The sequence below is a fragment of the Eleutherodactylus coqui genome, chromosome 10, assembly GCF_035609145.1.
Source record: "Eleutherodactylus coqui strain aEleCoq1 chromosome 10, aEleCoq1.hap1, whole genome shotgun sequence".
NCBI classification, from domain to species: Eukaryota; Metazoa; Chordata; class Amphibia; order Anura; family Eleutherodactylidae; genus Eleutherodactylus; species Eleutherodactylus coqui.
Genome location: NC_089846.1, coordinates 8,339,638 through 8,355,029, shown reverse-complemented (window position 1 = coordinate 8,355,029; position 15,392 = coordinate 8,339,638). Strand labels below are relative to the sequence as shown.

Sequence of the window (15,392 nt, the reverse complement as noted above, 5' to 3'; positions counted from 1 at the left end):
TGTACGTAGGGGGCGGTATTATAGCAGTTATATTCTTGTACGTAGGGGGCGGTATTATAGTAGTTATATTCTTGTACGTAGGGGGCGGTATTATAGCAGTTATATTCTTGTACAAAGGAGGCGGTATTGTAGCAGTTATATTCTTGTACATAGGGGGCAGTATTATAGTAGTTATATTCTTGTACGTAGGAGGCAGTATTATAGCAGTTATATTCTTGTACGTAGGGGGCAGTATTATAGTAGTTATATTCTTGTACGTAGGAGGCAGTATTATAGCAGTTATATTCTTGTACATAGGGGGCAGTATTATAGTAGTTATATTCTTGTACATAGGAGGCAGTATTATAGCAGTTATATTCTTGTACATAGGGGGCAGTATTATAGTAGTTATATTCTTGTACATAGGAGGCAGTATTATAGCAGTTATATTCTTGTACATAGGGGGCAGTATTATAGTAGTTATATTCTTGTACATAGGAGGCAGTATTATAGCAGTTATATTCTTGTACATAGGGGGCAGTATTATAGTAGTTATATTCTTGTACGTAGGAGGCAGTATTATAGCAGTTATATTCTTGTACATAGGGGGCAGTATTATAGTAGTTATATTCTTGTACATAGGAGCAGTATTATAGTAGTTATATTCTTGTACATAGGAGGCAGTATTATAGTAGTTATATTCTTGTACATAGGGGGCAGTATTATAGCAGTTATATTCTTGTACATAGGGGGCAGTATTATAGCAGTTATATTCTTGTACATAGGGGGCAGTATTATAGCAGTTATATTCTTGTACATAGGGGGCAGTATTATAGTAGTTATATTCTTGTACATAGGGGGCAGTATTATAGCATTTATATTCTTCTACGTAGGGGGCGGTATTATAGCAGTTATATTCTTGTACATAGGGGGCAGTATTATAGCAGTTATATTCTTGTACATAGGGGGCAGTATTATAGCAGTTATATTCTTGTACATAGGGGGCAGTATTATAGTAGTTATATTCTTGTACGTAGGGGGCGGTATTATAGCATTTATATTCTTCTACGTAGGGGGCGGTATTATAGTAGTTATATTCTTGTACGTAGGGGGCGGTATTATAGCAGTTATATTCTTGTACAAAGGAGGCGGTATTGTAGCAGTTATATTCTTGTACATAGGGGGCAGTATTATAGTAGTTATATTCTTGTACGTAGGAGGCAGTATTATAGCAGTTATATTATTGTACGTAGGGGGCAGTATTATAGTAGTTATATTCTTGTACGTAGGAGGCAGTATTATAGCAGTTATATTCTTGTACATAGGGGGCAGTATTATAGTAGTTATATTCTTGTACATAGGAGGCAGTATTATAGCAGTTATATTCTTGTACATAGGGGGCAGTATTATAGTAGTTATATTCTTGTACATAGGAGGCAGTATTATAGCAGTTATATTCTTGTACATAGGGGGCAGTATTATAGTAGTTATATTCTTGTACGTAGGAGGCAGTATTATAGCAGTTATATTCTTGTACATAGGGGGCAGTATTATAGTAGTTATATTCTTGTACATAGGAGCAGTATTATAGTAGTTATATTCTTGTACATAGGAGGCAGTATTATAGTAGTTATATTCTTGTACATAGGGGGCAGTATTATAGCAGTTATATTCTTGTACATAGGGGGCAGTATTATAGCAGTTATATTCTTGTACATAGGGGGCAGTATTATAGCAGTTATATTCTTGTACATAGGGGGCAGTATTATAGTAGTTATATTCTTGTACATAGGGGGCAGTATTATAGTAGTTATATTCTTGTACATAGGGGGCAGTATTATAGTAGTTATATTCTTGTACATAGGGGCAGTATTATAGTAGTTATATTCTTGTACATAGGGGGCAGTATTATAGCAGTTATATTCTTGTACATAGGGGGCAGTATTATAGTAGTTATATTCTTGTACATAGGGGGCAGTATTATAGCAGTTGTATTCTTGTACATAGGGGGCAGTATTATAGCAGTTATTTTCCTGTACATAGGGGGCAGTATTATAGTAGTTATATTCTTGTACGTAGGGGGCAGTATTATACTACATAGGAGCATTAAGTACAAATGTAATAAGCCTGGTTTATCACTTTTCAAACTCAATCCTTGTCTGACTTCCTTGTTTATCAACCAGTAATGTAGTCTGAGTAGTCACTTCACTTCCCCCACTCCATCCATGATATCTGTGCTCCCACCTATGGCACCATGTGCAAGGACATTCACAGTGTTTGCAGTGTTTTCCTTGTCAGTATCTAACATTAATTATTGTTTATATTATTTCTATATAAATAACATTTTATATTCTCTTTTTGTTCTTTTAGGCTGAACTTGGAAAGACTAAGAGAAGATGTTTCTCTCTCCCAGGACCGAACTTCACATATGGCCAGAGCAGTTTCCTGAAAGAGGGAGGGGTGGCGGAAGGTAGGAGCGGGCACTGTGATGGCAAACTGTGTATACTAGCAATACTTCTACCTTTAGTTCGACTTTTACCCAAGCTGTAGACCAGAACAATGAGTGCTTAGTCTAAGGGCCCTTTTGCACAGCCTGTTACAATAAGCGCTGATCAGAAAATAGCTTGTAGATCGGCACTAGTTACCCCCATTCACAACAGCAGAGGATAGCTGTTATGGGGGGAATCAGTAGCTGCTGTGATTGTTGCACCCTATACTCTGCAGCACATCACCCAGTTTACACGGAGAGATGGGCTGTAGACCAGCAATTATTTTTTGTGCCAACATGAAAGGTCCAATCAGCCGATGAATGAGCAATACTGTAGTATGGATCTGTATGGATGCCATGTGTTATACCCAGGTGCGTAGCTGGGCAAGGTGTGTATGCAGGGTATGTGCTCTGGGTGCGGCCTAGAGTGAGAGGGTAGGGCAAGTGCCACCCTAGCAATTTAACCCCACCTACAGTTTACATGGTTCTGCAGGAACAGCTTTAGCTCCGGCTCTATCAGTGCTGTCGACATGCTTTTTGTATAATTTTAAAGCCAAGAATCCTAAAGTATGTCTATAGCACTTATAGACTCGGAGCTACAGCCATTTGAAGTGGGGTCGTGAATATTGAATTGACAGCTGTCATGTCCAGTGCGGAGTTGGGGGCTGTCTGCACCTGGAAGTGAAGAATGAAGTTTCAGAAGGAAAGGGGGGGCCTTGCGGTGCCAAACTGTTTCTTTTTCCTGGGTGACAAAAGTCTTTGCTACTCCTCTGCCATGTAGCATGTATAATGTACAGTTAATGCAACTTCTGATTATACTTCATACATTCTCCCCGATGAACAGCCATCGGTCACTGGCAGACAGTTGAGGCAAAGGCCCGTGAGAGGAAGCTGGAAAGTAACTTTGTCGCCTTGAACCGGGAAGCAGTGAAATCGGGGCTGGTCACAGCAGCTGAACATCAAGCCTTCCGCAACACCCACAAGATCTGGCGCCCCATTAATGAAGGACGGCTGAAACCGCGCAGTCAGCGCCTGCCGCAGGACATGACTTATGGCATCTGCACAAGGTGAGTGTAAGACCTCTGTTGTCTTGGTGCAGCAAAACATGTAACTGCAGTGACGTCACGTGCCGCCATATTGTTCGGAAAATGCATCTGTCCAGCAGTATTACATCACTGTGCTCTTATGTTACAATGCATTCGCAAGCTCTTCAGACTCTCACTTTTTTACATTTTGGAGGTTTTGGCATTGTTTTCCTCATATCGAGTGACAACAGAAGGTTAGAAATGGGTCATTCCGTGTCAGTTCAACCAACGCTCCCGGTCGACCATCTCAGATTTCAATGAAACTTTGCACAAAGATAGAACCTGACCCTAAACTAAGATAGCCAGAATATTAGGCTTCAAAGTGCTTTGGTTCCCGAGCTACAGGTCTTAATCTAGGGGGTTGTCATGTGATTACAGCCTACAGGTCTTTATCTAGGGGGTTGTCATGTGATTACAGCCTACAGGTCTTAATCTAGGGGGTTGTCATGTGATTACAGCGCGCAACCTGAAAAAAGTGGCGATTTCAATCCATTGCCAAGCCAGTTCCAATGACTCTAGAGCAATGAAACTTCACTCACTAGGAGAACTTTTGGTGCTGAATCCAGCTAAGCTCCTCAGACTGCCACTCTTATCATCATTCTGCCACCATCGCATGTCAAAGTAGCTGAAAAATTCTATCGCGCAAAATAAAACTCATATTTTAAGCAGTAATAACTCCTAATCAATGCGATCCAACTCAGCTCTGAATTTATCAATGTGTACTCCATAGAAATGGTCCTCATTATTCACATTATGGACCCAAAAGGATGCAGAGCTCTTAAGATACAATGAGTCAAAATGGCAAAAAACAGTTTTATGCAAATTTTTCCCTTTTTCAAAGGCAAAAATCGGAATGTACTTCATTTTTATTTTTTTTCAATTTTGTTCTATTTGGAAGAGAATTTTTTGCTCTACAAGATTCGATGTTTTTCATTTTGTTCCCAGACCTTCTAGATGGGAAAATATCAATGCCTGTGAAGGTCCTATGCACTCGCGGAGGTCAAATAATAAAATGAGTGTAAGTTTTGCATGGATGTATAATTAGTTTAGAAATCATGAGAAGGTGAATTATTTTTGGAATGAGACAACTTTTTGTGCTCAAGAAACTTATGTGATCAAAAATTGCCTGGCGAGTTCAGGTGAGCCACAAGCTTTGGCCTAAGATGGTCCGAATATCATTGATTGTGGTATATTCCAGTGATCACTGGGCTTATTTAGCACTCTATCCATATTGGATACTAAGATCATCTAAGTCTAGCATTTGTGTAATAAATAACTATAGTTTACAAGTGACTGATTGTGCACCAGCAAAGATGAAGTGAAAAATGAGCAGAAAGGAAGCGCAACAAGCCAGCTCCCCCACTACTGCACAATGCATCAGAATATTATTTGACAAACTTCAGCTCTGCTTTCTTCCTTCTCTTCATTGTCATCCTTGCTGGTCCAACCATGCTTCTTTTTTGCAAACTAGAATCATCCATCGCACATAAAATTCTAGTATAATTTCCTTAAAAAACAAACATATTAGACAATGGATAAACATTTCAACATTTGCCTCTGTAAAATGCTAGTACCTAAAGAATTCGAATCAAGCAGAATAAATATTTTACTCATTAAACATGTAAATGTTACCATGCAGGGCAGCGCTGGGTCCCGCGGTCAGCGCGCGCCACCCCGGCGTCGGCTCCGGCGTCCTGGAGCCCTGACGTCGGGGCTCTCCCGGCAACGTGGAATGGCTGGTGTGCGACGGCGTGGGCGTGTCCGCCCGTACTCATCCACCTCTCTTGTGCAGTAGTGGGGGAGCTGGCTTGTTGCGCTTCCTTTCTGCTCATTTTTCACTTCATCTTTGCTGGTGCACAATCAGTCACTTGTAAACTATAGTTATTTATTACACAAATGCTAGACTTAGATGATCTTAGTATCCAATATGGATAGAGTGCTAAATAAGCCCAGTGATCACTGGAATATACCACAATCAATGATATTCGGACCATCTTAGGCCAAAGCTTGTGGCTCACCTGAACTCGCCAGGCAATTTTTGATCACAAGTTTCTTGAGCACAAAAAGTTGTCTCATTCCAAAAATAATTTACCTTCTCATGATTTCTAAACTAATTATACATCCATGCAAAACTTCCACTTATTTTATTATTTGACCTCCGCGAGTGCATAGGACCTTCACAGGCATTGATATTTTCCCATCTAGAAGGTCTGGGAACAAAATGAAAAACATTGAATCTTGTAGAGCAAAAAATTATCTTCCAAATAGAACAAAAATGAAAAAAAAATGGAGTACATTCCGATTTTCGCCTTTGAAAAAGGGAAAAATTTGCATAAAACTGTTTTTTGCCATTTTGACTCATTGTATCTTAAGAGCTCTGCATCCTTTTGGGTCCATAATGTGAATAATGAGGACCATTTCTATGGAGTACACATTGATAAATTCAGAGCTGAGTTGGATTGCATTGATTAGGAGTTATTACTGCTTAAAATAGGAGTTTTATTTTGCGCGATATAATTTTTCAGCTACTTTGACATGCGATGGTGGCAGAATGATGATAAGAGGGGCAGTCTGAGGAGCTTAGCTGGATTCAGCACCAAAAGTTCTCCTAGTGTGTGAAGTTTCATTGCTCTAGAGTCATTGGAACTGGCTTGGCAATGGATTGAAATCGCCCCTTTTTTCAGGTTGTGCGCTGTAATCACATGACAACCCCCTAGATTAAGACCTGTAGGCTGTAATCACATGACAACCCCCTAGATTAAGACCTGTAGGCTGTAATCACATGACAACCCCCTAGATTAAGACCTGTAGCTCGGGAACCAAAGCACTTTGAAGCCTAATATTCTGGCTATCTTAGTTTAGGGTCAGGGTCTATCTTTGTGCAAAGTTTCATTGAAATCTGAGATGGTCGACCGGGAGCGTTGGTTGAACTGACACGGAATGACCCAAATCTGTTATTATTTTTTTTCATTAAAAACTACCATTTTGCATTGACATAAGTAATCACACCCTGTACTTAGTTGAAGCCCCTTTGGCAGCGATTACAGCCCCCAGGCTTCTTGCGTGTGATGCCACCAGGTTTGCACCCCTGGATTTGGAAATTTTTTGCCATTTTTTTTCTGCAGATCCCCTCAAAGTCTCCCACGTTAGATGGGATCTGTCTGCGGACGGCCATTTTTAGGTCTCTCCAGAGATGTTCGATTGGGTTGATGTCAGGACTCTGGCTGGGTCACTCAAGGACATTCACTGAGGTGTCCCTGAGCCCCTCCTGCGTTGTCTTGGCTGTGTGCCTAGGGTCATTGTCTTGTTAGAAGGTGAACCTTCTGCCCACTCTAAGATCCCTGGCGCTCTGGATCAGGTTTTTATTAAAGACTACCTGCACCTTTACCTTCGGAGCGCTTCTGCTCCGACTGCCATTTTCAGCCTTTTTCTGCCAGCTGAAGACTGCCTCCATATACCGCTATATGGGACTGTCTTCATTTGGCGGAAGGAATTGAAAACGGTCGAAGGAGCAGAAGCGCCCCGGAGGTGCAAGTGCAGGTACTCTTTAAGAATATCTCTTTACTTTCCTCCATTTAGCTTTCCATTCCCCCTAACCGGCCTCTTGTCCCTCACATGATGCTCCACCACCAGGCTTCCCTGTATTGATGGTATTCGGCAGGTGATGAGTGGCGTCTGGTTTCCATCCCCCCCTAACCGGCCTCTTGTCCCTCACATGATGCTCCACCACCAGGCTTCCCTGTATTGATGGTATTGGGCAGGTGATGAGTGGTGCCTGGTTTCCATCCACCCTGACCGGTCTCCCCTCCTCCACATGATGCTCCACCACCAGGCTTCCCTGTATTGATGGTATTGGGCAGGGGATGAGTGGCGCCTGGTTTCCATCCCCCCTAATCGGTCTCTCGTTCCCCATATGATGCTCCACCACCAGACTTCCCTGTATTGATGGTATTGGGCAGGTGATGAGCGCCTGGTTTCCTCCAGAGAGAACTTTTAGAATAGAGGCTAAAAAGGTAAACTAGAGAATCTTGTTTCTCGCAGTCTGAGAGCCTTTAGGCCCTTTTTTGGTAACTCCAGGCAGCTTCCATGTGTCTTACTGAGGAGGCTTCTTTCTGGCTGCTCTGCCATAAAGCCCAGATTAGTGGAGGCTGCAGGGATGGTTGACCTTGTGAAAGTTTCTCCCATCTGCGCACACGATTTTTGGAGCTCAGCCAGAGTGACCATTGGGTTCTGGGACTCCTCTCTTACCAAGGTCCTTCTCCCCTGATTATTAGTTTGGTGAGTCAGCAGCTCTAGAAAGAGTCCTGGTTGTTGCAGACTTCTTCCATGTAAGTATTATGGAGGACGCTGGGCTCCTGGGAACTTTCAGGGCACACAATCCTGTCTCTGAGCTCTACAGGCAGTTCTTTCATTCTCATGGCTTGGTTTTGGCTCTGATATGCATTGTGAGCAATGAGGCCTTATATAGACAGGGGAAGGTTATGTCTTTGATAATGATGCCCAATTAACTGAATTTACTGCAGATGACTCTAATCAAGGTGAAGAAACATCTCAAAGATGATCAAGAGAAATCGGAGACCCCCAGAACTAAATTTAAAGTGTCATACCAAAGAGTGTGAATACTGATGTCAATGCAAAATGGTACTTTTATTTTAATTTTTTTTAATTTACAAAGATTTCTACCATTTTATTGGCACTTTGTCATTATGGGGTACCGAGTGCCGAATGATGGGGAGACAAGGCCACAACATAACAAAATGTAAAAAAGTGAAGCCTTTCCAAATGCATTGTATAGAAGCTTCTCTCCAGCAATATAAAAGGAGAGGAGGCTGATATATTGGGGGGCCGGGGACTCGCTCTTTACTCCCAGGATTCCATGAATCTCTATATAGGGTGTTGGGGACTCCTAACTCTGTCCTGATTCTCCTGGTTCAGTGCAGCCTACATGTCTTCAAGCAGGGCAATAGGAGCGATGTAGCTCTATGTAACGGTGCGGACTGATGATCATTCAGCTCATGTTCACACAGGGTGGATTTGCTGCGCCTTTTCTGTCTGGATTATCTACACGGTTTACGGTCGCAGCGATGTGGATAAGTCGGCGTGGAATTTAAATCCACATCATGTCAATTTTAGCAGCGGATTTGCAGTTGGGTGAAATCTTCACTAAAATCAGCATTAAATGGTACAGATTTTTATGCGGAATTTCCTCTGCAGACTTTCTGCGGTGTTGATATAGCCTTATAGGGTTTATGGAAAGCTGGGTGACGAACCGCAGTAATGGTGCCATTATTGGCTGTCACCCACTATTTCTTATCCTTATTGAAGATCGAATAACCCAGAAACAATTCGAAAGAAATCGCAGATACAAATGTTTACTTTTTTGAAATTCTACTTAAAATGTTCTTTAATTGATGGCAGAGATCTTATTTCTTTAGAGGAACGTTTATAAAGTTGCTTCAGTGACTGTTTCTGTAGAGATGAGTGACGCTCAAGTCATCCTTCTGCTCCCTATTGGGGATGGAAAATGAGCCGAGCGCCTCTATTACGTCTCGTGGGTATGTGGCCACCAGGATCCCATCCAGAAAAGTGCTTTACTTCTGCAGATCCTCGAATCGTGCCCTAGACCCCTGTACGATCCAAGGGAGACGCAGCCCCCCTGGGCACCTCACATTAACGTTATTTTAGCTTTTGCTCTGCACTTTCGATAATAGCTCATGAAGGAGGCCTGTAATTCCCATGGGGGAAAGGGAAAACTGAAGAGGGCCCTTAGAACTATAAATTGACCATATTAACAATTTGTTGGAGTTGAAACAACATTGTGGCGAGCTGCAAAGAGGTCGGGGGACGAGCTGCAAAGAGGTCGGGGGACGAGCTGCAAAGAGGTCGGGGGACAAGCTGCAAAGAGGTCGGGGGACAAGCTGCAAAGAGGTCGGGGGCGAGCTGCAAAGGGGTCGGGGGCGAGCTGCAAAGGGGTCGGGGACGAGCTGCAAAGGGGTCGGGGACGAGCTGCAAAGGGGTCGGGGACGAGCTGCAAAGGGGTCGGGGGCGGGCTGCAAAGGGGTCGGGGGCGGGCTGCAAAGGGGTCGGGGGCGGGCTGCAAAGGGGTCGGGGACGGGCTGCAAAGGGGTCGGGGACGAGCTGCAAAGGGGTCGGGGACGAGCTGCAAAGGGGTCGGGGGCGAGCTGCAAAGGGGTCGGGGGCGAGCTGCAAAGGGGTCGGGGGCGAGCTGCAAAGGGGTCGGGGGCGAGCTGCAAAGAGGTCCCATAGAGGTCACATGCAGCTGCGTATCTGTGCGATCCCATAGACTTTAATGGAGACACTCGTCTGAATACTGCAATGCAGATCAATGGGGTTTAAAATATGCGCATAATAAGGAATGTAAATCCGCCCGTGTGAATGAGCCCCAACTGTAGGGTAACATCGCTCTCTGGGATCAGGCAGAGCATTCTCAATCATTACCCAGGTTTTACCACAAAAGTCAGTTATCCCCTAACTATAAGATAGCTTGTTGATTGGTGGGGGCTCGGCTGCTGGGACCCACCAGTCCGGAGAGCGAGGCTGCGGAGCATCCCTGCATGAATGGAGCGTTGGTTGCACATGGGCATCGCCACCCTATTCCTCTCTATGGGACTGCTTGTGATAGCTGAGTGCTTAAACTCTGCTGCCTATGGTTGAATGTAGGCCACTGCTGCTCAGTTAGCAGCGCCCACCGGGATACATCGGGCTGAGAGTGGAAGCCACTGCTCCGACGTCTGTGTAGTGGTCGGCGCTCATAACTGCAGGCGCAGCTCTCATTGAAATCAATAGAAGCTGTGCTTGTAATTGCAGGCTGGGCTCCCATGCATTTCAATGAGAGCTTTGCCTGCAGTTACGAGCGTTGGCCACTACATAAGTCAGAGCAGCGGCTTCCACTCCGACCCCTGTGTATCCCAGCGGGCGCTGGCTGGATAACCCCTTTAATTAAGAAACACTCCAGACTCCTGTTCTTGGGATCGGCGGGGTCTCGGCAGCCATACTCCCACTTATTATCGCCTAACGTGTATAGGGAATAGCCTGTTTTTGTAGTAAACCCCTTTAGGCCCAATGTCCACTCGCACGAACGGGTTCCACTGCTGAATCCAGCCATGGCCGTGGACATGGAGAGGAAAATACATCATCTTACCTCTCCTGGTCCAGCACGGGTCTCCTCTGTGCCGGCCGGATCTTCTTTCTTCAGCACGGCGGATGTGCCCAGGTGGTCCGGCGACGTGCCGGCTGCATGAGATTCAGCAGGAGATTCAAAAGAAAAAAATTGTAGCGTGCGTCCGGCACGTCGCTGGAGCGTCCGGGCACACCCGGCGTGCTGAAGAAAGAAGATCCGGTGACAGCTGTGGCTGTGCTGCCGATCAGACGGCTTACGTTGACTCCAATGGAAGCCATCCCACGGGATCCACAGAAAAATAGAGCATGCTGCGATTTCTTCCCGCGTGTGTGATCTGCATGCCGGGGGAAAAAATCACATCCGCGTGCTTAAAATTGTTTTGCGGATGCTAATGCATCCCTATGGGCGGCTTGATTTGCAGGTTCCACAGTTAGATCCGCCCCTGGACATCGGGCCTAAGGGCCGGTCACACGCTGCAGAAAAACCTATTAAAGTGAATGAGATTAAAACAAACCCTGTTACTATGTAAAGGCTGTGAACTCGACTGCGACTCCAACCGGCCGTCTTCCTGCATCTCCACGGCGGAACCTCGACGTCGCCGCAACATGTGAGAGCGGCCAGAGGGAAGAGCGCAGCTGGCAGGGGGTAAGCAGGGTTGGCCTCAGTGCTGCGCTACTCCCTGCGGGGCTGGAGTGCTGGCTATACTGCTCGTCACCCAACTTTTGTAGACCCAGATATAACTAAGGGTGCCTTCACACTTGCCATAATCGTGCAATGCGAGCGCGAGTGAAAACGCAGAATTATGAAAGCACTGATGGTTCCGTTCCCATCTGCGATATTTTCCCTCATGCGATATGGAGAAATTGCAGCGTATCCGATCTTTCAGCGTTTTGCTTTTCTTACCTCCCATGTTTCCCCGTGGAGCCTCCTTTTTATCGCATCACAACGCACGAACGTGCGATTTTCATGCAATGCGTTTTTAATATTAGAAACTCCTATTGTCTATCGCGAGAAAAACGCATCAGAAAATCGCAAGCGGAGCGACATGTCTGCGAGAAAAAGCATCGCTGACGCCAAGACATCTCATGAGCAAAATGCCGCTGGCCAGGGTGGAGAAGCGCTGAGAAAGGGACGTATTCTGACTTTAAAAGAACTTAGAAAAGCATGGCTGCCCTCTTCCAGAGACTGTGCCGCACCTGTCTATTGGTTATGTGTATTATGGCAGCTCCGCCTCATTCATGTCAGTGGAGCTGCAGTACCAGACACAACCTGTAGACAGGTGCAGCGCTGTTTCTGCAGGCAAGTGGCCATGTTTTTCTTTAATCTTCTATATAGGACTTTGCTTGTGGCTCTTCTGGTCACTCTTGGGTTAATAAGCGAGACGTTACAAGGCTAGTGAAGAGGCGTTGAGGCGGCGTTGTGTCTGGTAAATGGGGCTCTGCAGATGCAAATTGAATGGATTTTAAAATGGTATTTAATGACGATTTTCATAGCCGACATTAACATTAATTGCAGCCAAATGAATCCGTTCCATTACTCTGCTGTTAGATGCAAACGGCCCGGCTATAAAGCTTCATCATGATCAACCCGGAGCCGCTGCCATATGACAGCCCCGCGCTGCAAAGTGCCGGCAAAGAGGCCTTTTATGGATCCGAAGTATCCCCTGAGCCGACCCAAATCAGCATCAATTCTGCTTTATTCCTCAGTAAATGGAGGTTAAATTGTTGAAGGCGATGGCGTCACGGGCAGGATGCAGCGCTAAACACCCAGCCATTATTCACCACCAGGAAAATACCCGTGTCGACGGGTTTAGGGAGAGATTGCGACCATAGAAACGGGAAAGGAGGGCGCCAGGATGCAGGATATGGGGGCTTAGTGAGGGAGCACCCCTGCTTAAAGGGGTTTTCCCTTGCCTTAAAATTGCTTCACAACCACTGTGTCCTTCCTGGTTGCTGTTGACCAGGACATGTGACTGCTGCAGCCAATCATTGCTATACAGTAGTGACCTTCTACAGCCAGTGATTGGCTGCAGCAGTCACATGTCCTGGTCAACAGCAACCAGGAAGGACACAGTCATTGTGAAGACCTGAGAAATCCCATTTTAGGTGCCCATAGACCCTCAATAGCTGTCAGCTGACCGTTTGGCCATTTCCCCTAACTTTGTTCAGCTGAGGGGGGGTGAGTGGAGAAAGTTGCGGTCAGACAGCAGCTTAGGGGAACAAAAGGATCGGTCACTGAAATGCAATATGCCCGATCCTCCTCCAACATCATCTGTCGGGGGAGGCTCCCGTATTATAGACAAGAGCTGTCCAGTCCCACTTGGTGTTTTTCCCCCCTCTATTCCTTTTTTAGGACCCTTAGACCAGTTCCCTCCACTTGCAGTTACTCTGGGGAGGGGAGTCCTGCAATCATTCTTGCTACCTAGTCACAGAGAGGATGTGAGCAACCAGTAGGGGGCGCCACTCTCCAAGTGCCACCTGATATGCAGTAGGATACGCTGAATAACCTGTGGTCCCTGCTGGTGGTGGTGTGGAATAAACCAGTACTAGTAAGGGGCGCTACTCTCTACCTCCTGCTATACTGGTCCACCCATGAGGGTCAGCAGCTGCATCTAGTTTATTCAGACTTGACGCTTCTATCATTTCTTCTTGTGAATGGTTGTGAAGGTTTCTGGGAGGAGCGGCCATATTGGTTGAGGCGCCGGCAGGACAGGTAGATTTTGGTTTTTCTTCTGCTTATATTCTTTCTCATCCGGCTTATTACCTGTGGCTGCTATTGATCGTCCGTGGAGCAGCCATGTGGAGGGTTAATGGCTGGATGGGGATGTACAGTGGGGTAACCCTTCATGAGCATCTAGTGGCTCTTAGACAGAACGATCTGGTGACGTCCTCATCCGCTCTGGCCGCCTGCTTGGACTGTTTAGTTCTCGTCTGCTTATCGTTCAGCCTTCCACATTTCAAGGAGATAAGCTCTCCGATTAGCGATTACGCTGCCCGACGAGCGAACGAGCTGAAACTGAACGACGAGCAAGAACCTCACGACTCTCGTTCGCCATTCATTCGTGGCTGACTTTAAACTGAATCGTTCCATCTAAACGTACCTTATTGTCCCTCCAGGTTGGGGCTCTCATCACCCAATAGTTTAACCCTTTGCAGACGTCTTGGGGTTTCTTCTACTTAAAAACGAATTTTGAACCTACAAATGATCAACTTCATAAAATATCTATATGGGACACAACATTTAGGCTTCCTGCAGCAACCACTAAGGGGAGCTTACTGTATCCATCTATATATACACCCACCACTAGGGGGAGCTCACAGTATTCAGCAATATATACACCCACCACTAGGGGGAGCTCACCCTATCCAGCTATATATACACCCACCACTAGGGGGAGCTCACCGTATCAGCTATATATACACCCACCACTAGGGGGAGCTCACCGTATCAGCTATATATACACCCACCACTAGGGGGAGCTCATCGTATCCAGCTATATATACACCCACCACTAGGGGGAGCTCACAGTATTCAGCAATATATACACTCACCACTAGGGGGAGCTCACCGTATCCAGCTATATATACACCAACCACTAGGGGGAGCTCACCGTATCCAGCTATATATACACCAACCACTAAGGGGAGCTCACCGTATCCAGCTTATATATGCACCCACCACTAGGGGGAGCTCACCGTATTCAGCTATATATACACCCACCACTAGGGGGAGCTCACCGTATCCAGCTATATATACACCAACCACTAAGGGGAGCTCACCGTATCCAGCTATATATACACCCACCACTAGGGGGAGCTCACCGTATCCAGCTATATATACACCCATCACTAGGGGGAATGCCCTGTATACAGCTATATACAGATATATGTAAGGCCACCACTGGAGGAAGCACACCTTGCATACACATTTATACAGTCACCACTAGGGGGAGTTTCCATCGCACAAACATTAGTGGGGGCTATGTACATCAGTCTTCCATAAGCTCCTACTAGTGGTGGCTGCAGGAAGGCGGGATGAAACAGATAGTGCTTAGAGGAATATTTGCCCTTATACACTGTAACAAACCCTCAGCTGTGAGTAGTACTAGGTCTGTATTAGTTGTGTAACTTGTAGACCCAGAGTCTCAGTTCTTGCCGGGGCTCACGTGTCCCATTCCTGATCCTGAACATTCCCCTTCTATCTGCACCAGCGAGGTGCGGCAACCAGTAACGCCCCCAACTGTTCTCCAGCGCACATTCTCTGCCGGTCGCTGACTGCTGAGAGGAGATCCGTGACTTCACTTTCCAACAACAGAGTCGTCACGTTTCCCGTAAAATCATCCGACCATTTAATTACTAGAACAACCACAGCCGCCGCGGCCGCCGCAGGCTTCAGCTGCATCACTGCTGCTGGGATCTGTAGTTCTTCAGCTGGTGGAGACCCGTATTGTCTGTCTATATTCTGGAGTTCGTTAATGTGTTGTCGGTGCGGTTGGAGGGATCTGTCGCAGCTGTCAGTCAGCATCCGGCGTCCTCACATGTCAGAAATATCCCAAGCTGTCAGTCCCTTCCTGTGAAGACAACCTCAAGACGACGGAGGATCCTGACTGACAGCTTCATCCGAGACGTGCAGAAAGTTCTGGAGTTCTCGATTTCCTCTTCCCTTGTTCTGTAACTGTATCACACATGATAAGATTAGA

The 15,392-nt window shown here is 45.8% G+C and overlaps 1 protein-coding gene across 1 annotated transcript in view; it reads left to right on the top strand.

Annotated features, from left to right (window-relative positions):
- Window positions 1–15,392, top strand: part of CFAP77 (cilia and flagella associated protein 77) — a 107,866-nt gene that overhangs the window by 51,642 nt on the left and 40,832 nt on the right. Inside the window, exons 2-3 of the mRNA XM_066579731.1 lie at window positions 2,350–2,449; window positions 3,312–3,534. Coding sequence (XP_066435828.1) covers window positions 2,350–2,449; window positions 3,312–3,534 — 323 coding nt within the window. The remainder of the gene's footprint in view (window positions 1–2,349; window positions 2,450–3,311; window positions 3,535–15,392) is intronic.